Source organism: Schistocerca nitens, chromosome 12 (genome assembly GCF_023898315.1).
Source record: "Schistocerca nitens isolate TAMUIC-IGC-003100 chromosome 12, iqSchNite1.1, whole genome shotgun sequence".
In the NCBI taxonomy this organism is placed as follows: Eukaryota; Metazoa; Arthropoda; class Insecta; order Orthoptera; family Acrididae; genus Schistocerca; species Schistocerca nitens.
In genome coordinates this window covers 28,733,291-28,761,122 of record NC_064625.1, presented here as the reverse complement: position 1 = coordinate 28,761,122, position 27,832 = coordinate 28,733,291, and the positions used below count along the sequence as shown (strand labels likewise).

The 27,832-nt window shown below is 38.9% G+C and overlaps 1 protein-coding gene across 2 annotated transcripts in view; it reads right to left on the bottom strand.

The window, feature by feature from the left end:
• LOC126215257 (GA-binding protein subunit beta-1-like) overlaps positions 1-27,832 on the bottom strand; it is a 101,328-nt gene that overhangs the window by 66,764 nt on the left and 6,732 nt on the right. For both annotated transcript variants that reach the window (XM_049941935.1, XM_049941936.1), the window contains exon 2: positions 2,500-2,581. In XM_049941935.1, the coding sequence (XP_049797892.1) occupies positions 2,500-2,556 (57 nt within the window). In that variant the 5' untranslated portion in view covers positions 2,557-2,581. The remainder of the gene's footprint in view (positions 1-2,499; positions 2,582-27,832) is intronic.

The window sequence follows — 27,832 nt, the reverse complement described above, 5'->3', positions numbered from 1 at the left end:
AACTGTTCGTGCAGATGGTTGTTGTCTTACAAACTACCCTATCTGTTGACTCAGGGATCAAGATGTGGCTGCACGATCCGTTACAGCCATGCGGATAAGATGCCTGTCATCTCGACTGCTAGTCATACGAGGTCGTTGGGATCCAGCACGGCATTCCGTATTACCCTCCTGAACCCACCGATTCCATATTGTGCTAACAGCAATGTCGCGATACGATAAACCGCAATTGCGATAGGCTACAATCCGATCTTTATCAAAGTCGGAAACGTGATGGTACACATTTCCCCTCCTTACACGAGGCATCACAACAACGTTTCACCAGGCAACGCCGGTCAACAGCTGTTTGTGTATGAGAAATCGGTTGGAAACTTTCCTCATGTCAGCACGTTGCAGGTGTCGCCACCAGTGCTAACCTAGTGTGAATGCTGTGAAAAGCTAATCATTTGCATATCACAGCATCTTCTTCCTGTTGGTTAATTTTTGTGTCTGTAGCACGTCATCTTCGTGGTGTAGCAATTTTAATGGCCAGTAGTGTATGTGTGGGGATCCAGTAGTTCCTTGTTTTCCTCCACCTGTTAAAATCCCTCTGACAAAACCTATGATATTGAGCATCTTTAGCACAAAAGTCCTAATCACAGATATTTTCCAATACTTCACAAGGCCAGACATTACCTCACCTTTCAGCTACCTCACTAACAGAATCTCTTAATTCAAGTTTCATCACTTTATGAATAATATTTCATTTTGCATGGGGAAGTCTGCTAAGTTTCTCCCAATTACCATCAATTTCCTCACCACAATAAAAGCAGTGTTTATCAAAAATCAAAAACCTTCTTGCATGACTGAAGATTCGATCTTAATGGTGCAGGGAATTTTATCAACAATGATCTAATCATTTTTAGTTTATATTACTTCTTCTGACAAGCACTGGCACTTCAACTTCAGCCATACCACTCAATAATTTATGATGTGCTGCTATTTTTCTATCATTACTGGATTGTAGTAGCATTTCCAGGCCTGTCTCTTTCGCTTTAACCACATCACCATTTGCCAATTTGGCATCACCTATAAACCATACCTCTGTTCAATCTGGAGCACAAATTTTAAATGCACTGACTGCACAACAAGGAAATGAGAATTTTGCAAGACACTAAAGAATTTTGAACAAGTCCCTCACATAACACAGGAAGATTAGCCACGGGTTATGATGGAAACAAAAACAAAGGAACACAGGGCATGGCAGCCTTGGCTGTTTATGACATGTCAATTGATGTGTTCTACAGATACCTCTACACCTGAAGTTGGGACAGATATATGTCTTCCTATTGGGATTTTCATTTCATTGAATAATTTTGACTTACAAAAAATGACAAAATGGAATTACTTCAGCTTTCAAGTATATGAACGCTTAATAGTGACCAAAACTGAAAAACTAGATCCTTTCATAATATGAAATTTCATGCTCTACAACTCTGAATAACTTGTTTTTTTTATTTGCTGTAGCAATATTATGAGAAGGAAAGTTGCTACTCACCATATAGTAGAGACACTGAGTCACAGACAGGAACAACAAAAGACTCTCACAATTATAGCTTTCAGCCATTAAGGTCTTCGTCAACAATAAACCAAATGAGTGTGGTTTCAGTTCCCTGAGCCTGCAGTCATGTGTGTGAGTTGTGTTTGCGTGAGTGTGTGTACATGTGCATACGTGTGCCTATTGTTGATGAAGGCCTTAATGGACGAAAGCTATAATTGTGAGAGACTTTTTGTTGTGCCTATCTGCGACTCAGCATCTCCGCTATATGATGATTAGCAACTTTCCATCCTGGGTTTTCCATTCTCTGATTTATCTGGAGTAGCCGTTTTTGAGTTACAGGCAATGGAGCCAACTTCTTAGCTAAGTTCATAAAAATGACCGAACTCTGATAACTGACTGCAGTCAAAAGGCTGCACCAATTTTGACATTTAAGCAGGTCAATCAACACAAAATTTATTGCTCATTTTCAGTAGGATGCATAGTTTCCAAGTAATAGACAAAAATTGAAAAAAAGAGGCAAAACTTCATGGTATTTTTGCCACAAAATGTTATTACAAGTGTTTTCAAGGTTGAAAACTTGGACTCTGAAAATTATCAACTATGTTACAACATCAGATAAAAAATAAAAAGGGGTATTTTTTGTGACACCATTACTGAACTACAAAGCCAAACCTTAAAAATGTAACTATAACCATCAATATTTAAAGGAATGAAGGTGACATTTTCTCTGTCAGTTTGTAATGCTTACTTGAATCCATTCTTAGTTACACAATTAGTTTTAGCTTAAAAAGCAACTCTCAGGCATTTTTCACATCACTGTCATCTTGCTCTAAGTAAACACTCAAAAATGGTTTTTAACCCAAAAATAGTTGTGTAATTAAGAAGAGGCCTAAGTGGAAATATGTCACCATTGCTGAACAAATTTATGGTTGTGGTTTCTGCTATGAAGAAGATGTACTTACAGGAATGATGATGCCAGGTTCATTTGTTGACTCGTCTGTTGCTGTCACGTGTTGCATTTTGTGAAGTTGATATTCCAAATACCTGAAAACCATCTGTTAATGAGTCACCAAGAACCTCACAAACTATAAGTGACATTATTACACAGAAATCACAACAACAACTGTCTGCAATAACATTTTTCTTATGATCTGCTCTTCATTTTTACTGTGAGCATAACTCAGAGCTAGAAAAATATGCACAGATATAATACAAGTGTATAGCTTGCCTGCAAAAGAAGAGTGTGCCACTTCTCTTTTACAAATTCCTGTTTTCAGTTGTTTAGCTTCAGTACCCACTTAACAATAAAGTATACAGTATGACAGACTAGGTGTCTTGCAGCAAGAAGGAAGAGAAATATTCTAGGTTTTAAAAAATGTGGGTGGGGTGGGAAGAGAAGAGCATCTTGTACATTTGGTACCAAGTTAATGATGTGACACCTTTTCAGTTTTCTGAGGACAGTATTTTTTATTAACATTTCACCTGGCATTTTGGAGAGAATATCAAGAGGTAGACATTTTCTGTCAACATATATCATTTCAGGTAATGGTGTAGAAGGACAACAAGAATTATAGAGGGTGAGTTAAGTAATGGTTTGCATCTGCATCTATACTCTGCAAACCACCATGAACTGCACCACAGAGGGTACATCCCATTGTGCCAGTTACTAGGATTTCTTCCTGTCCCATTCACGTACGGAGCATGAGAAGAATGATTGTTTGACTGCCTCTGTGCATGCAGTAATTATTCTAACACTATCCTCACAATCGCTCTGTGAGCGATATGTAGGGGGTTGTAGTATATCCCTAAAGTAATCATTTAAAGCTAGTTCTTGAAACTTCGTTAATGGACTTTCCCAGTATAGTTTACATCTATCTTTAAGATTCTTCCAGTTCAGTTCCTTCAGTATCTGTGTGATACTCACCCACGGCTTAAATAAACCTGTGACCACTTATCCTACTCTTCTCCATGTACATTCAATATCTGCTGTTAGTCCTATCTGGTACGGGTCACGCACACTTGAGCAATATTCTAGAACCAGTCACGAGAGTGATTCATAAGCAATCTCCTTTTTAGACTGATTGTCAAGATTTCCCAGTATTCTACCAATAAACTGAAGTCTGCCATCTGCTTTACCCATGATTGAACCTATGTGATCATTCCATTTCATATCCCTACACAGTGCTACACCCAGGTATTTGTATGAGTTGACCAATTCCATCAGTGACTCATTGATATTATAGTCATAGGATACCATGTTTTTCGTTTTGTAAAGTGCAAAATTTTACATTTCTGAACATTCAGAGCAAGTTGCCTATTCCTGCACCATGTTGAAATCTTGACAACATCTGATTGTATATTTATTTTCTTTGAGATAGTACTTTGTTATAGATAACTGCATCACCTGCAAAATGCCTCTTAATGTTGTCTGCAAGGTCATTAAAATACAACATTCTGACACTAATACTTATTTCATTCACCTTTTCAGTGGTACAAGAATTAAACTGGGCAAAACTCCTGGGTTTTCCATTGTAAAGAAATATTTGAAAATGGAGTTATGCATTTCAGCTTTTGCTTTGCTAACCTCAATTTCAGTTCCTGCCTCATTCTTTCATTCATTCAATCAACCATTCTTTCATTTAGCTTCAGTATTCATTTAACAATATAGTATACAGAGTTACAACCTAGGTGTCTTGCAGTCAGAAGTAAGAAAAATAATCTAGATTCCTTTTTAAATGTTGGGAGGTTTCACGTTAATAATGTGACACCTTTTCAGTACTCTACAGGAAATATTTTTTACTAATATTTCACTGGCATTTTGGGGAAAATAACAGGAGGTAGATTACTTTCTGTCAGCATATATCATTTCAGTTAATGGTGTAGAAGCACAACAAGAATAATAGAGAGTAAATTTAACTAAGAGGGGCAAACTTAAGGAATCATATCTAACAAGAGAACCCAAACAGCTCAAGGCAATTCACATCTGCAAATTTTCAGTGAACCTGTAATGCCGTGCTCCCTCCCCTCTCCCCCCTTCCCCTTCCCCCAAGTAAAAGGAATATCAGAGAGGTCTAAGTACAACCAGGTAAAATATGCAAGAGGAACTTCTTGTGCTCCAAACTGCACATCAAGAAGAATGACAAAGAGTTTTTGTGGAATAGTAATATACAAGTGGATGAGAAAATAATCATTTGTTACAACCTGTCAAAACTACCAGTGACACTCCCTGAAGTGCAAGAAGTAGAATGGTCAATCAGAATCACAGGTACATCTGTCCACTGAGGTGTAGAATGTGCAAAAACACGATGAGATAAGTTCCGGGCCCTTTAGGTTAACCAATATTGTGTTGATCAGCTCTTTGAATGCTTTGCCACAACAGTCGATTGGCAAACACACTGTCATAATGACAGCAGAAAGTATGTTAAGCTTCATAAAACAGCTAGGACCAGTTTTAATGTTATGCAAGCTTAAATGGAGAATCATTGCTTGTGGAGACTTTAGTGAAGCACTTCTATCAGATAGTGCTGGTCAAAGAACCTAGAGTTGTCAATGTTCAGCTCCCGTAAAATCTCCTATGAAGATTCAGGTACATAGCACAACAAACACTGAAAATTTGTTTTCAGACACAATAACCTGCAGCAATTTTGTTGTAAAACCAATAGTCAACAGTTTATCTGACTATAAAGGCCAAACGTTAACTGCAAAATATAGTATAGATTGTAAAAGAGAAGTAGTGTGTTGTAGACTCAAGCAATGAATGCACTGTGGTATTCAGAAAGAAACTGTAGAAGATTGTTGGGGACAAATTTATATAGATGAAGTTAGAAAATTTTGCCCTTTCTTAAACATATTCCTGTAGCATTTTGAGTCTTGTTTTCCCCAACAACAAATGTCTACATCCACACGATTACTCTGTATTTCCCAATTAAGCACCCGGCAATGGGTTATCAAACCACTTTCAAGCTATTTCTCTATCGTTACACTCTGAAACAGCATGAAGGGAAAAACGACCACTTAAATCTTTCCGTGCAAGCTCTAATTTCTCTTGTATTTTTATGATGATCATTACTCCCTATGTAGATGACTGCGAACAAAATTTTTTTGCATTCGGAGAAAGCTGGTGATCAAAGTTTCATGAGAATATCCTGCCACAACAAAGAATGCCTTTGTTTTGATTACTGCCACCCCAATTTTTGTATAGCATTCATGGCACTCTCTCTCTTATTTTGCAATAATACAAAATGAACAGGCCTCCTTTGAACTTTTTCGATTTCTGCAGTCAATCCTATCTGATGCAGGTCTCACACCGTGCAACAGTACTCCAGAAGAGGATGGACAAGCATAGCGTACACTCTCTTTAGTAGACCTGTTGCTATTCCTGCCAAAAACTCACTGTCTTTGATTTGCTTTCCCCACATTATCTATATGATAGTACCAATTTAAACTGCTCGTAACTGTAATCCCTAATATTCAGTTGAATTCACAGTTTTTAGATTTGCTTGATTAGTCATGCAACCAGAATTTAGCAGGTTTCTTCTAGTGCTCACGGGGATAACTTCATATGTTTCATCATTTAGAGTCAACTGCCATTTTTGCACCATACAGATATCTTGTCTAAAATATTTTGCAATAGGCTCTGATCATCTGATGATGATGGTGATATGATGATGATGATGACAAGGGTAAAACTAAACAGAATAAAGATAAGGAATGAATAACTCCTGGGATGCGTCTTGAGTTAGGAATAGACAGCTCTACTTTACTTAAATCAGAAGATGAGCTGAAGTGAAAAAATTGAAACCTCATTACCACCATTATCGTAAAATCATCCAGTTTGTTATTAAAAAAGCAAAACACATCCACTACACTAAAAGTGAAACACTACAAGAATAAGGCAAAAAGAGTGTGGAACATTACTAAGCAAGAGATGGCAGAAATGATAACTATTTCAATTCACTGTCCATTTCCTCACTGTTGAAACAAATGTTGCATTCACTAGTAAAAAAACAAAATACAGATGCATTAAATTTACCTGTGCAGGCACTGCACACATTACCAACTGATATTAGCTTCAAAAATATAAACACTAAGAATGTTACATAGCTCATCAGGTCACTAAAAAGTAGTAACTATGTTGGTTATGATGATATTTCTAGGGGACTATTAAAATCTTGAGCCGGCTTTACAGGATTACCCTTATGTTTCCTTTGTAATCAATCTTTCCTGGCAGACTTAAATAAGCTGTAGTAACAACCATCTATAAAGGTGAAGATAAGCAAATCACCCCTCAGTACAAATAAATTTTATTCCCCTAGTCTTTCCAAAACTATTGAAGATGGTAGACTATGATACAATACAGATTCACTTAACTGAGCAGAAGCTGTAAACTGCCTCTCAGTTTTGCTTGCTTGAAAGACTTGCAACCCTGGCAATGCTTTGCAACTGCTAAGTATATATATAAAAAAGACCCAATGAAATGGATTGGCGAAATCAAAACAGATCTGAAACTAGCAGGAATTACACTAGAGGATATCCAAAACAGGGAAATCTTCAGATCCAAAATTCACGAGTGGCAAGTTGACCAAGAGGAGAAACCAAAGAAGAAGACTGGAACAACATGGTCTCAAGAAAGAAAAGAAGCCTACGGTAAAAGAATGAAAGAAGTATGGGCACAAAGAAAGGCAAATGCAAGTCACTAAGTACTTTGTGTAGTCCTAATGGGCTCATTCGTGTGTCCCCTAACTCCTTCTCCATCCTCTCTCTGTCCATCTCCTCTTCTCCCCCGCCCCCTCTCTTTGTCCATGTACTTCTCCTCCCCCTCACACTATCCATCTCCTCCTTCCCTTCAATCTGTCCATTTTCTCCCCCTTCCTGTCTCTCTCTTGCCTTTAGCCTTGTTTATTGTTATTGCAAATGAAACCTTGATTGGGAACTGAAGTCACTTAAAATGAATGGGTAAATTGATTGGGATCATCAACATGAGGGGTACAGAAGAGACCTCTCCAGGTGCTAGATATGTGAGGATAATAGCTTCAATGACAGTATTTATCATAGTTTTAACCTATGGAGGTTATGAATGCGAGGTTTCATATGATTCATATTCCATAATAATACTATAATCGTACATTGATAAGCCATAAATACAAGATTCCTTTTTCCTCTTATTATTGACTGCGAATGGTCTTGCCACAGTGGTAACACCAGTTGCTGTCAGTTAAGCACTGCTGGGCTTGGATAGCACTTGGATGGGTCACCGTCTTGGTCTGCTGAGTGCCGTTGGCAAGCAGGATGCACTCAGCCCTTGTGAGGCCAATTGACAACCTGCTTGATTGAGAAGTAGCAGTGCCAGTCATGAAAACTGACAACGGCCAACAGAGTGGTGTGTTGACCACACACTCCTCAGTATCCGCATCCAGTGACACCTACGGGCTGAGAAGGACATGGTGGCCGATCGGCATCATAGGGCCTTCAAGGCATGTTCGGACGGTGTTTGTTTCGTTTGTTCTTAATACTGACTGTGACAACGAAAACAAAGCAGCAATTGTTGTGTAAAAGAACTTTGTTTAAAATTACATATAAGGAGGAAGAATATAATTATGTCAAACAAATAATTTCTCTAATGGTTTAAATGCCCTGATATCCAAGTTAAAACAACTGTGAGAATGAATATGAAACCACACCTTTTCGTGTTATATTATTTAAAAATATACAGCCTGTGTCTCTCCAAATGTTTATTAGAGTAACATGTGAAATTGTGAAGTAAATTGGTCAGGAAATTTTCGAGATATTTTGTAAATGTTACCCTCTAGCACACTATATATATGTATTTATGTATTAGATATATTAAAAATATATTGCCTATGTCTGTCTGAATGTTTATTTCAGCATTGTGTAAAAATCTGAAGTAAATCAATCGAGAACTTATTGAGGTTTTTGGTAACAACTTTAAACAACAACTTGTCTTTATATCGTAATAGAGGTTTATATACCATGTACACTAATATAACATTTAGCCTATGTGTCTCGAAACATTTATTAGGGTATCGTGTAAAAATCTGAAGCACATTGGTCAAGAACTATTTGAGATTTTTAGTAACAATGTTGAACAACAACTCTTTTATATAGTAGTATAGATACAGATTATATATACCATATATATTTTAAAAATGTGTAGTCTATCTCCATCCAAATGTCTGTTAGAGTATTACGAAAAAATCTGAAGTAAATTGGTCATGAACTTTTGGAGAGTTTTGCTAACATTTCTCTTTTTTACAGTGCGAAAATCAGCATGTGTCCATCTGTATGTTTATTAGATTATTACTTAAAAATTGAAGTAATTTCATTAAAAACTTTTCGAGATTTTTGTTACAACATTTCCCATTTATAAAGTGTGCGTATATTTATACACCACTTATACTTAAAAAATGTGTAGCATTTGTCCTTCTGAATGTTAATATGAATATTGTGCAAAAATTTGAAATAAACTGGATGAGAACTTTTGAGATTTTTGGTAACAACATTAAACGACAACTTGTCTTTATATAGCAGTATAGATTGTCCACAAATAAAGCAATTCAGGACCTCGCAAACAAATCCTAGCAAAGCCAAAAGAGGAAAGTTATCCTGCTGGTATATTTTGTGGTCTTGCAATAGCCTTTGATTGCATACATCACAAATTTCTACTTGGTAAACTGAAATGTTATGGCATTAATGGTATCTCTTGTTCATATAGGGAGTCTCACCTGTATAACAGAGACAAGGGGGTCTTATTGACAGACTGTGTCCAATGCATGAAGTTTGCTTCAGGATGGGGGAATGTAAAATGTGGGTCCCACAAGGATTAGTACTGGGTACCTTCTTATTCTCAAACTTTGAGAACGTGATGTATTCTTGAACAGTATTTCACCTTAGCAACAACAATATTCTCAGCAAATCACAGTTTGGGTTTCAGAAGAGCTAGTGCACTGAGAATGCCATTCACATGTCCACTCACCAAATTTTACAAGCATTAAATAATAAAATAGCACAGGCTGCCATTTTCCGCTACCTACCTAAGTCATTTGACTGTGTGAATCACTGTATTCTCACAGATAATATGAAGTTTTACATGATTGATGGTATAGCTAACCAATGGATAATGTCATACCTAACCAAAAGATTGCAGGAAGTTGTAATTTGTAATTCAGCCAATATAGTCCAAGGACGTAATTCTGGCTGGGGATAAATCATGTATCGTGTTCCTCAAGGTCCAATTTTAAGTCCACTATTGTTCCTCATATGTGTAACCATCTTCCGTCTAATATACAAAAAGCAGAATTAGTGCTTTTTGGAAATGGCACTAGTATTGTAATAAGTCCAAGCATACATACAGGAAGGGAAGAATGGTAAACAATTTTCTTAAAAGTATCATTAGGTGGTTTTCTGCGAATGGTCTCATCTTAAATTTTAAAAAGATACAATACATTCAGCTCTACATATCTCGGGGTACTACATCAATAGAATGGTAAGTGTAACACATCATAAGGAAATAATAAGTAAGTGGAAAATTCAAAATTCTTAAGTGTCCATATTGATGAGAATTTAAACTGGAGAAAACACGTTTTGGAACTCCTAAAACAGCTTAGTCTAGTGACATTTACAATTAGGATGATTGCAAATCTTGGGGAGAGACAAATCGGTAAGCTGACACATTTCGCATATTTTCATTCAGTAATGTCACATAGAATCACATTGTGCTCACCCACGATCAGCTTGTATTCATATGTATAAGGAGTTGGGCATTCTGACTACTGCTTCACAGTATTTTTATTCTCTCGTGAAGTTAGTTGTAAATAATCGACTACAGTTCAAAAGGAACAACAATGTACATAATTACAATACCAGAAGGAAAAATGACATTACTCTGCATTAAGGTTGTCTTTAGCACACAAAGGGGTGCACAATGCTGCAACAAAAAGTTTTGATCACTACCTTGTGATATAAAATGTCCAACAGACAGGAAAGTAAAATTTGAAAACAAACTGTTTCTCATTGACAACTCAGAAGGAGGATTTCCACTGCAATGAGTAAAAGGTGGTGGGTAGGAATTACTAACTCACATCTGCATAATTAAAAAAGAAAAAATATATATAAATGTTTAGCATGTAACCACAGAACATAAAACTAACTACTAACTAGTGATATGAATATAATAGAGGGAAACATTCCACGTGGGAAAAATATATCTAAAAACAAAGATGATGAGACTTACCAAACAAAAGCACTGGCAGGTCGATAGACACACAAACAAACACAAACATACACACAAAATTCAAGCTTTCGCAACAAACAGTTGCTTCATCAGGAAGAGGGAAGGAGAGGGAAAGACGAAAAGATGTGGGTTTTAAGGGAGAGGGTAAGAAGTCATTCCAATCCCGGGAGCGGAAAGACTTACCTTAGGGGGAAAAAAGGACAGGTATACACTGCACACACACACACACACACATACACACACACACACACACACACACACACACACACAAGCAGACATTTGTAAAGGCAAAGAGTTTGGGCAGAGATGTCCACTTTGCCCAAACTCTTTGCCTTTACAAATGTCTGCTTGTGTCTGTGTATGTGCAGATGGATATGTGTGTGTGTGCGCGAGTGTATACCTGTCCTTTTTTCCCCCTAAGGTAAGTCTTTCCGCTCCCGGGATTGGAATGACTCCTTACCCTCTCCCTTAAAACCCACATCCTTTCGTCTTTCCCTCCCGGGATTGGAATGACTCCTTACCCTCTCCCTTAAAACCCACATCCTTTCGTCTTTCCCTCTCCTTCCCTCTTTCCTGATGAAGCAACTGTTTGTTGCGAAAGCTTGAATTTTGTGTGTATGTTTGTGTGTCTATCGACCTGCCAGCACTTTTGTTTGGTAAGTCTCATCATCTTTGTTTTTAGATATATAACTACTAACTAGCTAACAGAAAACAAGGGCCTCAATGACAGACTGCATCAAAGACATGAGGTTTGCTTCAGAATGGGGGAAAGTAACATGTGGGGGGGGTCCCTCAAGGATCAATACTAAATACCTCCTTGTTCTTAATCCATACAAATGATCTACCAATCTTCCATTAAATTTAGAGGACAGCTCAGAAGCTGTAACTCTTGCTGATGGCACAAGCATACTAATCAAGGGCCCAATCTAAACCTTACCAGACACAGCTAAGACAATAGCTGAGTGGGCCTACAAGTAGTTCACAGCTAACAGTTTAAGTCAGGGCTTAACAACTGGCCGGTTTTGAGCGCGAGTACTCGCGTCTGCTCAGGCACGTGCTCGCGAGCAGCTGCAAGGTCGCGGAGTAGGAAGGGAGGGGAAATGCGCGCGCACGTTTGAATGTCATCTCGCGTTCTTAGCACATTTAACTAGCCATCTGAATGCTTTGAACATTTCACTACAAGGTAAAGATCTGCTGATTACTCATTTCATAGATCGAATACGAGCTTTTAAAATGAAATTGACACTTTGGGTGAGTCAGCTGGAAACAGGAAACCTAGCTCATTTTCCTAAATTATCATCCATGCAAGATGTTCACAAAGACTGTGGACGTTATTCACGTAGTTTAGTTGATCAGCGCTTTCAAGATCTGACACCACTAGACAGTGATTTTGATCTGTTCTCCTCTCTATATTCACCGAATATTGAAGAGATTCGTCCTGAGCTGCAGCAAGAAATTATTGACCTGCAGTGTGACAAAGAATACAGAGACAAATTTCAGAACAAGAAAAACATTTTGGAATTCTACAGACACTTCCCTCAGGATAGATTTCCTCGTTTGCACAAACTGGCGGCTACAATAATATCAATGTTCGGTTCCACATATGTTTGTGAACAACTGTTCTCTGCAATGAAATGTAACAAGACGCACCTGAGAAATGCATTGTCTGATTGAAATTTAAACTGCACGCTGCACCTAAAATGCACAAGAACAATTACTCCGAACATAGACGCAATTGTAAAGGGCAAAAAGTACAAGATAACCGAGAATCTCACACTTCAGTGACACCTTTTATTGTGTAACAGTTCACAAATTAATGCGAATGTAGAGGCATACACTAAGCTAATAAAATTATGTGGGATGTGTACATTCTCCTTTATTTGTTTCATTTGTCACAGTAATAATTCGTGAGTGATATCCCTGCAGGTGGCCACGGATTTACATTGACTGGCGGCAGCCGTTGTGTGCCCCACGTGACTCTCCCCACTCTCCACTCTGGTCTGGTAGTGGGGATAGCGTGCTCGCGTTGCTCTGTGCTCGCGCCTTGCTGCTCACAGCTTGCTCCGCAAGCACGTATGTTGTGAAGCCCTGGTTTAAGTCCTAATTTCACAAAGATGCATATTATGTTATTTACAGTAAGCACAAATGATCTTCAAGCACCATAAGTGGACATTAATGGTAATACATTTAATGAAACATCCCATGAAAAATCCCTTACAGTACAGGTTAAACAAAAAAAGCACACAGATAAACTACACAAGAAGCTCAGAGCAGTGTTGTTGTTGTTGTTCCTCACCGAACAAGCATCAAAGACACTGACCTAAAGGTAAGTGTGTTGTCCTATTTTCAGTTTTTCATGTCCTATGGAATTATCTTCTGAGGCAATGCACTTAAAGTGGATAGTGACTTTATTTTGCAGAGGTGAACAGAGAGAATATTGTGTGAATCTCAATCAGTTCAAAACAAAATTGAAAATATGCATCATTACCAACTCAAAAGATTAACCAACAAAATTATTTTGTATATCTGTATGTATGTAAACAGCTTATGAAGCAGCTATGATGTGAAGCATACAGTCAGGCCATCAGTTCTGACGAGACAGTTGAAGCTGGATGATGGTTTTACCTACTGTGTTTGAAGGCTGGGCCTCAAAAATAACCCATTTCACAATGGTTCGTAGAAGCTTCTCAACTTTATGTAGTACATTTTACAGTTATGCAGTAGAAAGAAAGATTTTTTTCCCCTTGATGCATCAGTCTTCTGGCAAGTTTTATGCAGCCTGCCACAAATACCTCTCTTATACTAACCTCTTCATCTGAAATGACATTTGCATCCTATGTCCTCAAATATCTGTTGGATGTGATCCATTCTCTGTCCTCCCCTACAGTGTTTACCCTCTGCAACTCCCTAAGCACCACGGAAGTTATGATGTATTAACACGAGCTATCATCGTGTCCCTTCTTCTTGCCAGGGTTTTCCATATGCTCCTCCCTTCTCAGATTCTGCCAAGAACCTCCTCATTCCTTACCTTATCAGTCCAGCTAATTGTTATCATCTTTCTACAGCATCATACCTCAAACGCTTCAGTTCTCTTCTTTTACAGTTTTCCCACATTCCATTATTCACTACCATGCTCCAAACATAAATTCTTCAGAAATTTCTTCCTCAAATTAAGACCTATATTTGATAGCATTAGACTTCTCTTAGTCAGGAATGCCCTCTTTGTCTGTGCTGTGAAAGATATCAATAAACAAAAAGACAACAGTTTGCTGTTTGAGACATTCATGGATGAACAGTTCTTAATGAAGACTGTATTCATTGGTGATGCTACCAGCTGTGTGCGGTCACATCCATCAATACAATACCAAGTTATGGGTTCATAAAAAACATATTTCATTACATATAAACCCTACAGCCCACAAGAGAGAATCTGTTGAGCTACCACACATGAGAGGCAGAACTGTCAATCTATATTTCTTTACGGAGTCAACTGCAAAAACTGCAGTTAACCTCAACATGTTACACGAGTAGGCAGTGTCAGAAATTGAAGATCTACATCTACGTGACTACTATTCATTTCACAATAAAGTGCCTGACAGAGGATTCATTGAACCATCTTCCAGCTATTGCCCTACTGTACCACTCTCGAACAGTGTGTGAGAAAAACAAACACTTAAATCTTTCCATGTGAGCTCTAATTTCTCTTACTTTATTATATTGATCATTTCATATAACGAAGGCAGGTGCCAACAAAAATATTTTTGCATTTGGAGGAGAATGTTGGTGAATGAAATTTGGTGGAACGGTCCTGCCGCAATGAAAAACACCTATGTTTTAATGATTGCCACTCCCCCCCCCCAATTCGCATAGCATACCCGTGGAAATCTCTTCCCTATTTCACAATAATACAAAACAAGCTCCCCTTCTTTGAAGTTTTTCTATGTCCTCTGACAACCCTGTCTGATGTGGATCTCACACTGCACAGCAATACTCCAGAAGAGGACGGACAATAATAATATAGGCGATCTCTTTAGTAAACCTAATGTACACGATCTCTTTAGTAAACTAAATGTAGGTGATCTCTTTAGTAAACCTATGTTCCAAGATTACTGCTACTGAAGTGGCCTTTGGTTCACTTTCCCCGAAACATTTTCTATGCTAGTGTACCAATTTAAGTTATTTGTAACTGTAATCACAGTTACAAATAACTTAAATTGGTACACTCACATAGAAAAGTTTCCTGTAATCCCTACCCCCATGAACCATGGACCTTGCCGTTGGTGGGGAGGCTTGCGTGCCTCAGCGATACAGATGGCCGTACCGTAGGAGCAACCACAACGAAGGGGTATCTGTTGCGAGGCCAGACAAACGTGTGGTTCCTGAAGAGGGGCAGCAGCCTTTTCAGTAGTTGCAGGGGCAACAGTCTGGATTATTGACTGATCTGGCCTTGCAACACTAACCAAAACGGCCTTGCTGTGCTGGTACTGCGAACGGCTGAAAGCAAGGGGAAACTATAGCCGTAATTTTTCCCCCGAGGGCATGCAGCTTTACTGTATGGTTAAATGATGATGGCGTCCTCTTGGGTAAAATATTCCAGAGGTAAAATAGTCCCCCATTCGGATCTCCAGGTGGGGACTACTCAAGAGGACGTCGTTATCAGGAGAAAGAAACGTGGCGTTCTACGGATCGGAGCATGGAATGTCAGATCCCTTAATTGGACAGATAGGTTAGAAAATTTAAAAAGGGAAATGGATAAGTTGAAGTTGGATATAGTGGGAATTAGTGAAGTTCGGTGGCAGGAGGAACAAGACTTTTGGTCAGGTGAATACAGGGTTATAAATACAAAATCAAATAGGGGTAATGCAGGAGTAGGTTTAATAATGAATAAAACAGCATAGTGAACGCATTATTGTGGCCAAGATAGACACGAAGCCCATGCCTACTACAGTAGTACAAGTTTATATGCCAACTAGCTCTGCAGATGATGAAGAAAGTGATGAAATGTATGATCAGATAACATAAATTATTCAGATAGTGAAGGGAGACGAAAATTTAATAGTCATGGGTGACTGGAATTCGAGAGTAGGAAAAGGGAGAGAAGAAAACATAGTGGGTGAATATGGATTGGGGGAGAGAAATGAAAGAGGAAGCCGTCTGGTAGAATTTTGCACAGAGCATAACTTAATCATAGCTAACACTTGGTTCAAGAATCATAAAAGAAGGTTGTATACATGGAAGAATCCTGGAGATACTAGAAGGTATCAGATAGATTATATAATGGTAAGACAGAGATTTAGGAACCAGGTTTTAAATTGTAAGACATTTCCAGGGGCAGATATGGACTCTGACCACCATCTATTGGTTATGAACTGTAGATTAAAACTGAAGAAATTGCAAAAAGGTGGGAGTTTGAGGATATGGGACCTGGATAAACTGACTAAACCAGAGGTTGTACAGAGTTTCAGGGAGAGCATAAGGGAACAATTTACAGGAATGGGGGAAAGACATAGAGTAGAAGAAGAATGGGTAGCTTTGAGAGATGAAGTAGTGAAGGCAGCAGAGGATCAAGTAGGTAAAAAGATGAGGGCTAGTAGAAATCCTTGGGTAACAGAAGAAATATTGAATTTAACTGATGAAAGGAGAAAATATAAAAACGCAATAAATGAAGCAGGCAAAAGGGAATACGAACGTCTCAAAAATGAGATCGACAGGAAGTGCAAAATGGCTAAGCAGGGATGGCTAGAGGACAAATGTAATGATGTAGAGGCTTATCTCACTAGGGGTAAATAGATACTGCCTACAGGAAAATTAAAGACACCTTTGGAGAAAAGAGAGCCACTTGTATGAATATCAAGAGCATAGATGGAAACCCAGTTCTAAGCAAAGAAGGGAAAGCAGAAAGGTGGAAGGAGTATATAGAGGGTCTATACAAGGGCGATGTACTTGAGGACAATATTATGGAAATGGAAGAGGATGTAGATGAAGATTAAATGGGAGATACGATACTGCGTAAAGAGTTTGACAGAGCACTGAAAGACCTGAGTCGAAACAAGGCCCCGGGAGTAGACAACATTCCATTGGAACTACTGACGGTCTTGGGAGAGCCAGTCCTGACAAAACTCTACCATCTGGTGAGCAAAATGTATGAGACAGGCGAAATACCCTCAGACTTCAAGAAGAATATAATAATTCCAATCCCAAAGAAAGCAGGTGTTGACAGATGTGATAATTACGGAACTATCAATTTAATAAGTCACAGCTGCAAAATACTAACACGAATTCCTTACAGACAAATGGAAAAACTGGTAGAAGCCGACCTCAGCGAAGATCAGTTTGGATTCCACAGAACTATTGGAACAAGTGAGGCAATACTGACCCTACGACTTATCTTAGAAAACAGATTATGAAAAGGCAAACCTACGTTTCTAGCATTTGTAGACTTAGAGTAAGCTTTTGACAGTGTTAACTGGAATACTGTCTTTCAAATTCTAAAGGTGGTAGGGGTAAAATACAGGGAGCGAAAGGCTATTTACAATTTGTACAGAAACCAGATGGCAGTTATAAGAGTCGAGGGGCATGAAAGGGAAGCAGCGGTTGGGAAGGGAGTGAGACAGGGTTGTAGCCTGTCCCCGATGTTATTCAATCTGTATATTGAGCAAGCAGTAAAGGAAACAAAAGAAAAATTCAGAGTAGGTATTAAAGTCCATGGAGAAGAAATAAAAACATTGAGGCTCGCCGATGAAATTGTAATTCTGTCAGAGACAGCAAAGGACTTGGAAGAGCAGTTGAACGGAATGGACAGTGTCTTGATAGGAGGATATAAGATGAACATCAACAAAAGCAAAACGAGGATAATGGAATGTAGTCGAATTAAGTTGGGTGATGCTGAGGGAATTAGATTAGGAAATGAGACACTTAATGTAGTAAAGGAGTTTTGCTATTTGGGGAGCAAAATAACTGATGATGGTCGAAGTAGAGAGGATATAAAATGTAGACTGGCAATGCCAAGGAAAGCCTTTCTGAAGAAGAGAAATTTGTTAACATCGAGTATAGATTTAAGTGTCAGGAAGTCGTTTCTGAAAGTATTTGTATGGAGTGTAGCCATGTATGGAAGTGAAACATGGACGATAAATAGTTTGGACAAGAAGAGAATAGAAGCTTTCGAAATGTGGTGCTACAGAAGAATGCTGAAGATTAGATGGGTAGATCACATAACTAATGAGGAGGTATTGAATAGAATTGGGGAGAAGAGGAGTTTGTGGCACAACTTGACCAGAAGAAGGGATCGGTTGGTAGGACATGTTCTGAGGCATCAAGGGATCACAAATTTAGCATTGGAGGGCAGTGTGGAGGGTAAAAATCATAGAGGGAGACCAAGAGATGAATACACTAAGCAGATTCAGAAGGATGTAGGCTGCAGTAAGTACTGGGAGATGAAGAAGCTTGCACAGGATAGAGTAGCATGCAGAGCTGCATCAAACCAGTCTCAGGACTGAAGACAACAACAACAACAACAACTGTAATCGCTAAGTATTTAGCTGAACTCACAGTTTTTAGAGTTGTGTGATTTGTTGTGTAACTGAAATTTAGGGATTTCTTCTAATACTAGTGTAGATGACTTCAGCTTGTCATTATTTGGAGTGATTTACCACTTTTTTATGTAATTTTAGTCCCTACGTAGGTGAAGGATTCAATGGTCTACAGTTGCTCATTGTATAGTGAGCATTGGTCAATTGTATTTTGTTCACTCACCACTAAGATTTTTGTTATAGCTTTATTAACAAAGGGGAAGCTGTCATTTTCCAAAGTTGTGGCGCTCCTCCACACTATACTGTCATTGTTTGTCACTTTTTGGATGAGGAATTTCCACAGCCCGGGTAGGTAGCTGTGGAGGGGTTGCATAACTGCCTTACCTTAGGATCAATCCGTTTCAAATCAACACAGTCCAATTTTTTTTCTTTGAGCTATCGAGCAATGCAAGTATAAAGTTTGTATCAATGATTCTTAACATCTAAATAAAAGACTGAAAGTAGCTATTCATTTTGTTGCATTATATACTTTTTTCATCGTTTATAGAGAGACTGCATATTAGTTCGGTGTGCAGAGCAACAAATGCACCACGTTACATGATATGGAACATATGAATAAACTTAATAGTTTAGTTAAAATTTTGCAATGTATCTCCTTCTCAAGGCTGTATAACACTTTTGAAACTACACCATAACCTTATGGGAACACTGGACACTGAAGAATAACCCATATGTTGCAGCATTTTGTTGTACCAGATAGTGTGAGCTTGCATAAGCAAACAGCATGTGATACATGTGCCTCCACGGACGGTCTATGGTCGTCACCTCGCAACCTGGACTCGTGGCACAGCAAACACTGTACCGTGTGCACAACAGCCAGTATAAGCCTGGAAAGCCAAGCCCTCGGCCTCACATTTACTTGCTTATTGTATGCCTCACCTGTGAACCTGTATATTGATGTGTTCAACAGCTATGAGATTTTGCACTGTTTTTTACTTCATTCAATGTTATTGTGAATCTATTCCTGTAGTAGGAGAATAAACATGTGTAGTGTTCCTTCTGAGATTGTGTCTTTACACCTTTGCAACACATTTGTATGTAAGGTGATGTTGGTAGTGTTGTCACTGATGCATGGTATAGATTAAAACACTAACTCCATTAAACACTCATAACATACATCAGTGAGTAGCAGTACATGTACAATAGTGTGATCAACATGGGAGTCCATACAATCAGTTAATCCAACATGTCAAGTGTCATATAGACACTGTATGTTTCTTGTAACACAGTATTTCAGGTTCACCATTCAATCTGCTGCAGCTGAGTGGCGACGTTCATTGACAAGACTGTGCCCAATACACATGCTTGACAGGTCAGAGATCTTGATACCTACAGGTCTAATGTACATGGTCTCTACCACACACAGCCCTAGTAAAATTAGTGAAAAACAGTCTCGATCACACAGCCATTTAATGAACATATGACCAGTTTTGGTACTAGTAGTAGGCCATCTTCAGATAACGTACCATCCACCTGACGATGATGAAGCTCAGAACAGCTGTGCTGACCCAGTTGCAAAACTGATCTTTTGTATGTTACCTTTGTGGTATGTACACACGTTATCCAACCGAAAGATCAGGTTACATAGAAAAATCAATCAGATACAGTCAGAGGCAGGTGTGGATACAAGAGAGACAGAGGTAGGGGGTTAGGGGAGTGATCGTACACGCATCAGCTTCCAGATTTCACAACTAACTTTCTGAAAATAAACTGGCATGAAAATGGTAAGGAATTCTAGATGATACATGCTATGTTTAATGCAGGTTACTTTTCAGTTGCTAGCCCATGTGGATGGTCTTGTGGCCTGACCAGCTGCATATAATGCTCCAGGCAGCAAAAGGCAGCCATTCACAGGCTGACCATAGCTGCTGCTGGCAACAGACCTGACAGTTTGTGAGCTCACAGGTAGAACCAGCACGTCACAGGAAGTTGATTAAGAAAAACAAGGCAAGGAAAGATGGGACAAAGTCTCCATAAAGAAAAAAAATAAGAGAAAGTCTGACTTCTGAAACACAGGGGGAAATGAATGAACAAAACAGCACTCTCTCATTTACATGTCTCATAGCTGCAGTCTATAGATATTTTCACAATTGTAGTGCTATGTCAAATAATGATAACTGTGACTGCACATTTCAATTTTATATTATGTAAATTACTATGTAATCAGAGTTGTGAGAGTTTTTTGGCATTATAGTTCTTAAATAAATTGCATGATACATGCACTTCTAAAATTTTTGGACTAATGCTTTTTAAATGTTGTATTTCTCTGAGCTTCAATTTTTTGGAAGTTATGCTCAAGGAATATACGTTTAGGAGACAAAAGTCATGGGATAATGATGTGCACATATGCAAATGGCGGCAGTATCATGTACACGAGGTACAAAAGGGCAGTGTATTGATGGGGCTGTCATTTGTATTCAGGTGGTTCATGTGAAAAGCCGTCAAATGTGATTACAGCTACACGACGGGAATTAACAGACTTTGAACATGGAATGGTAATTGGAACTAGACATATGGGACATTCAATTTTGTAATTAAATAGGTAATTCAATACTCTTGAGACACACAGTGTCAAGTGTGTGCTGAGAATACCAAATTTCAGGCATTACCTCTCACCGCAGACAACGCAGTGACCGATGGCCTTCAATAAATGACCGACAACAGCAATGTCTGCGTAGTATCGTCAGTGCTAACAGATAAGCAACACTGTGGAAATAATGGCAGAAATCAAAGTGGGACATACGACGCATGTATCTCTCAGGGCAGTGCAGCGAAATTTTGTGTTAATGGGCCATGACAGCAGATGACGGATGTGAGTGCCTTTGATAACACCGTGACATTACCTGCAGCACCTTTCCTGGCTCGTGACCATGTTTGTTGAATCCAAGATCACAAGAAAACCACAGCCTGGTCAGATGAGTCCCAATTTCAGTTGATAAGAACTAATGGTAGGGTTCGAGTATAGTGATAACCCCAAAAAGTCATAGACCAAGTTTTGCAAGGTGGTGGTGGCTCCATAACGATGTGGGCTGTGTTACATGGAATGGACTGGATCCTCTGGACGTTCAACTACTTGGAGACCATTTGCAGCCATTCCTGGATGTCAAGCTCACAAACAACAATGGAATTTTTATGAGTGACTACGTGCCATGTCATGTGGCCACTATTGTTCACGACTGGTCTGAACAACATTCTGGACAATTTGAGCAAATGATCTGGCCATCCAGACTGCCCAACATGAATCCAATCGAACATTTATGGTACACAATCCCGCTGCACTACACCAGGTAAAAGGAGGTCCAACATGATAATATGAGGCATCCCATGACTTTTGTCACCTCAGTGTACTGAGAACTGGTGCAAACAAATTATTATTGTTATCATCATCATCATCACATTACAACATACTACATGTGAAAATTTAATTAAATGATATATTATTATTACAGTAAAAGTTTTATGTATTATACTCCCAACGAGAATAAAATTCTGGATCCACGCCTGGTCAGATGGAGACGTCAAGAATTTACAAACCACTCATCACTATGGATTCTGTTTATGAAATTTGCATACTCATACAGCTATCCTCCTTGGAAATTTAGTAATTCACATGCAGCAGATATCAGAATGCTGAAATCCCATCCTCGAACACACTCCGGAGGCCACCAATAATGCGTCTCACAAGCACAGAGTCAACTGGGATTGCACAGGCCAGAAGGTATGAAAACCACCAGTTGAGAAACCAACCGAAAACAGTGGAGCACAATTTTCAGTTCACTTGCTGGTCAGTTAGTTGGGTGGTGATTGTTACCACCTCATGAACCGCGCAAAATCAGGGGTCTTGACTAGCACTGTGATTGCGAGTTTGATTATTGATCACCTCTACAAAGTGGCAAGATTAGGATTCCAGTATCTTAAAATTGAGCACATGTGAGTTAGTACAGTGCCACAGAATACAGGTGAGTGGGCAAATGAACTGAATAAGCAGAAGTCAAATCATGTTATGAAACCTGCAACACTTATCACCACCTTCTGAAAGAAACCACAGACAACAATTGTGTGTACCAAATACTCCAGCTCCATAATTTCCAGTTTGCAGTGGGGTTGGTCATTCACCTGTATGTTCTTGGCAAATTCTTTCTATTTCCGACACAGATATGACTTCCAGCACTGAATACCATCGACATCCAGTTACTTCTTTGATACATCCTGTCTCTGAACCACTCTCAAACGTTAACGTAGAAGAGGAACCGGAGTTCAAGAGCCACTTTTTCAAGGCATTTGTTTGTTGTTTGTGTAGACATGTAGGAACCGCACAGCATCAAGCTTCTTAAGTGCACGCACCCTTCTTCATCAGAGTACCTCTAACTATTATTTTGTGCACGTACCCACCAACAAGTCAGGATGGTATCAGTGGAGAATACCCATTGCGATTATGCAAAACGACTATTTGGCTTCTGAGTGTTCACATTTACACATGTTCAAAGTCATCTTGGACATCCGATTTTTTAAATTCTTTTTTATTTTTCTGCTTTCCAAATCCCACAAAGTTCACCTGCATGCCTTGCTGCACCAGTACCCCAGAGAGATTTATGCGTACTTCCAGAATAAGTTTTTTACAGGTGTTTCCAAAATAACCCTATAGCTCTGAAACGTTGTGTGCACTGCTGCCTAACTTCTTGGTAAATTAAAAGAGTGACCAGATCAGAAGCCCTGCTGCATTCAATGTGTTCTTCTTCACACCTGTCCAACCAGTTGTGTAGTCCAGCAAGATATGGAGAAGAGCACCTATGGAGTTTTGAAAGCAGGAGATAGATAATAGCTCACGAAATGTTACAATTCATAAAAAACCAGTGTATCTCACTTCTTTTGCTGCTGTGTGTAGCCGTGCAATATTTTCTTCTTATCCTAGAGCTGTGTGATAGTGTCTCAAATTTTTAAAGGGTGCAAATACAGTACCTGCTTATTCACCATGCAAAGTGAAAATTATTTTAATCTGGTAAACTCCGGGAGGTTGTATGGGACACCAAAACAAATACTTTTTTTCTACTGTCATAATTTCCTGTGAGCATTTTTTAATACAGAAGATGGCATATTCATTCTTTAGTTGTAACGACTGATGTGTTTTTGTCATGGATCCTGTTGTACCTGTAGAGGGCATGATTTGCTTTCAGTTGTAATAGCTGTTTCACATTTACATTTAGTAGTACATCTTTACTAATGGAGCAATACACCTGGAGTGAGTACACTCCTACGGTCGATGCTTACTATACAGCGAACCACAATGGACAAGCAGCACACTGGATTTATCAACAATATCCCCATCACCATACCCAGCTTCAGTGTTCTGGTGTGCGTCAATGTCTGTGCGAGACTGGGTCATTTAGCAGATTACCTGGAGTGGGACATAGTTGCACAATACAAACTATGTAATTTGAGGAAGCTGTCCCGCAGCATGTGGACAAAGATTCTTCCATCAGAACTCATGTAATTGTGTGTAATATGGGGATGAATGAGCAACTGTTACTTCCATTTCCCTTATAGCATGTGCACAATCCAGAACCAGTTTATTATCTACTCAGAGTGTGGTTTTTGCAATGGTACCTGAGACAGTATCAAATGCATGTGCATTTCCAACCTCTGTGCTGTTTACAGATGATGCAACTTCAAGTCGTGATGGAGTCTTCAACATCCACAATTCACATGTCTGGAATGAGCTTAATCCACATTTACTCACACTCATCAAATGTAGTTCTATGTGAATGTGCGATGAGGTGGTGTTGGTGACTGTTTAATTGGGTCACATCTCCTCCCTAGGCCACTGAATGGCAGTCTTTTTTAAGGAATCTTCACACTAAAAACCAACTCCAACATACTCAGTTGACAGGTGTTTCCAACTCGAAGTTTGACTTAGTTTTCAACTGCTGTTTGAAGTCGCGAGTCTGAACAACTAGTTGAGGTAAGTTTTGTCTCGAGTTGGTAACTTATGGTCAGTGAGCAAAAACACGGCAGAGTTGTGTGACTTGCGTATGCGCATTTGCCATGTCGTCTGCTGTGTTTCTTTCACCAATGGCAACTCAAGTGTCATCAACAGATCCAACAATTCAGTTTTTGTTAGAAATTAAAATGAGGAAACCTCTGTAGGATCCTTCTGATTCTGCATACAGAGACAGATGTAAAAGGAAAGATTTGTTGAAAGAAGTTTCGGATAAAACTGGTTAACACTTGTGGAGTGTGAAAGGAAATGGACAAATATGAAAATACAGTACAATCATGAGCATTATAAAATGGTCAAAACTAAAAGTGGGTCTGGGACAACTGAGATTCTACATACCGAAATGGATATTTTACGAGCATACGAAGTATTTGGAAGGCGTCAAAAAATCGGGGAGACAAATATTTACAATCGTAAGTAAAATGTCATCCACTAGTGTAACTGAAGCTATAAGACCTTTGGTCAGAAATTTTGTAATTGCAACTGTATTTTGTCATATCATTTTGTCAACATCTGATACAAAGTAGTTTGAAAACTAATGGCTTACATTGTTAGTAAGGATTTGGTTTGGAGGTTTTTAATTACATTTTTCTTTTCACTCAATATTCATTTATTAATATTTCTCTTTCCATACAAAGTAGATTGCAAATTCATCCCTTATATTCTTTGCAGTTCTTAGTGCATTGCCTCCCTTTCTTTGAAGACATTTATTTTGCAGAGACATCCTCAACTGCCATCTGAAACCCTGCCTGTTTCTGGATCTTTGACATCAAAACTGCCAGATGGTGAGTAAACTGTGGCACTTTTTTAGTTCTTCTAAGAAAACTGTGCAAAGACACAGTTGAAGTCACTAACGTTGTTTTTTCAGGACTTAAGTGCATAGTTGTTCTAAGACACCGAAAAACTGCTTATAATATTCCAAAACATTTCTCCACACATCTTCTAGCATGAAATATTTGGTAATTAAACATTCTTCCCTGGCTATCTTTCTCTTGCCATCCTGTGTATGGTTTCATCATGTACTCTGAAAGAGCAAAAGCATCATCTCCCATCATAACAAATGGGAAATCTTCACAGTCAAAATCTATTTCCATTGCTTATCTGAAACAAAAAACAAAAACACCGAACATATGTTTACAAAGAGTTTGAAACTGTTGTCAACATTTTTCAACAGTTATATGTTTTTGTTTCTTGGAGTTAGTTATCGGCGTGAAGGTACCTTTACAATTTCCTCATCAGAGCACTGCCAGAGTTAATGGATGAAGTGCCACTCGCTATAAGACAGTGCATGAGGTTCCAGCATGAAAAGGTATCAGATAGATTATATAATGGTAAGACAGAGATTTAGGAACCCAGTTTTAAATTGCAAGACATTTCCAGGGGCAGATGTGGATTCTGACCACAATCTATTGGTTATGAACTGCAGATTGAAACTGAAGAAACTGCAAAAAGGTGGGAATTTAAGGAGATGGGACCTGGATAAACTGAAAGAACCAGAGGTTGTAGAGAGTTTCAGGGAGAGCATAAGGGAACAATTGACAGGAATGGGGGAAAGAAATACAGTAGAAGAAGAATGGGTAGCTCTGAGGGATGAAGTAGTGAAGGCAGCAGAGGATCAAGTAGGTAAAAAGACGAGGGCTAGTAGAAATCCTTGGGTAACAGAAGAAATATTGAATTTAATTGATGAAAGGAGAAAATATAAAAATGCAGTAAATGAAGCAGGCAAAAAGGAATACAAACGTCTCAAAAATGAGATCGACAGGAAGTGCAAAATGGCTAAGCAGGGATGGCTAGAGGACAAATGTAAGGATGTAGAGGCTTGTCTCACTAGGGGTAAGATAGATACTGCCTACAGGAAAATTAAAGAGACCTTTGGAGAGAAGAGAACCACTTGTATGAATATCAAGAGCTCAGATGGCAACCCAGTTCTAAGCAAAGAAGGGAAGGCAGAAAGGTGGAAGGAGTATATAGAGGGTTTATACAAGGGCGATGTACTTGAGGACAATATTATGGAAATGGAAGAGGATGTAGATGAAGATGAAATGGGAGATAAGATACTGCGTGAAGAGTTTGACAGAGCACTGAAAGACCTGAGTCGAAACAAGGCCCCGGGAGTAGACAACATTCCATTAGAACTACTGATGGCCTTGGGAGAGCCAGTCATGACAAAACTCTACCATCTGGTGAGCAAGATGTATGAGACAGGCGAAATACCCACAGACTTCAAGAAGAATATAATAATTCCAATCCCAAAGAAAGCAGGTGTTGAAAGATGTGAAAATTACCGAACTATCAGTTTAATAACTCACAGCTGCAAAATACTAACGCGAATTCTTTACAGACGAATGGAAAAACTGGTAGAAGCGGACCTCGGGGAAGATCAGTTTGGATTCTGTAGAAATGTTGGAACACGTAAGACAATACTAACCTTACAACTTATCTTAGAAGAAAGATTAATAAAAGGCAAACCTACGTTTCTAGCATTTGTAGACTTAGAGAAAGCTTTTGACAACGTTAACTGGAGTACTCTCTTCCAAATTCTGAAAGTGGCAGGGGTAAAATACAGGGAGCGAAAGGCTATTTACAATTTGTACAGAAACCAGATGGCAGTTATAAGAGTCGAGGGGCATGAAAGGGAAGCAGTGGTTGGGAAAGGAGTGAGACAGGGTTGTAGCCTGTCCCCGATGTTATTCAATCTGTATATTGAGCAAGCAGTAAAGGAAACAAAAGAAAAATTCGGAGTAGGTATTAAAATTCATGGAGAAGAAGTAAAAACTTTGAGGTTCGCCGATGACATTGTAATTCTGTCAGAGACAGCAAAGGACTTGGAAGACCAGTTGAACGGAATGGACAGTGTCTTGATAGGAGGATATAAGATGAACATCAACAAAAGCAAAACGAGGATAATGGAATGTAGTCGAATTAAGTTGGGTGATGCTGAGGGAATTAGATTAGGAAATGAGACACTTAAAGTAGTAAAGGAGTTTTGCTATTTAGGGAGCAAAATAACTGATGATGGTCGAAGTAGAGAGGATATAAAATGTAGACTGGCAATGCCAAGGAAAGCGTTTTTGAAGAAGAGAAATTTGTTAACATCGAGTATAGATTTAAGTGTCAGGAAGTCGTTTCTGAAAGTATTTGTATGGAGTGTAGCCATGTATGGAAGTGAAACATGGACGATAACCAGTTTGGACAAGAAGAGAATAGAAGCTTTCAAAATGTGGTGCTACAGAAGACTGCTGAAGATAAGGTGGGTAGATCGCGTAACTAATGGGGAGGTATTGAATAGGATTGGGGAGAAGAGAAGTTTGTGGATTAACTTGACTAGAAGAAGGGATCGGTTGGTAGGACATGTTTTGAGGCATCAAGGGATCACAAATTTAGCATTGGAGGGCAGCGTGGAGGGTAAAAATCATAGAGGGAGACGAAGAGATCAATACACTAAGCAGATTCAGAAGGAT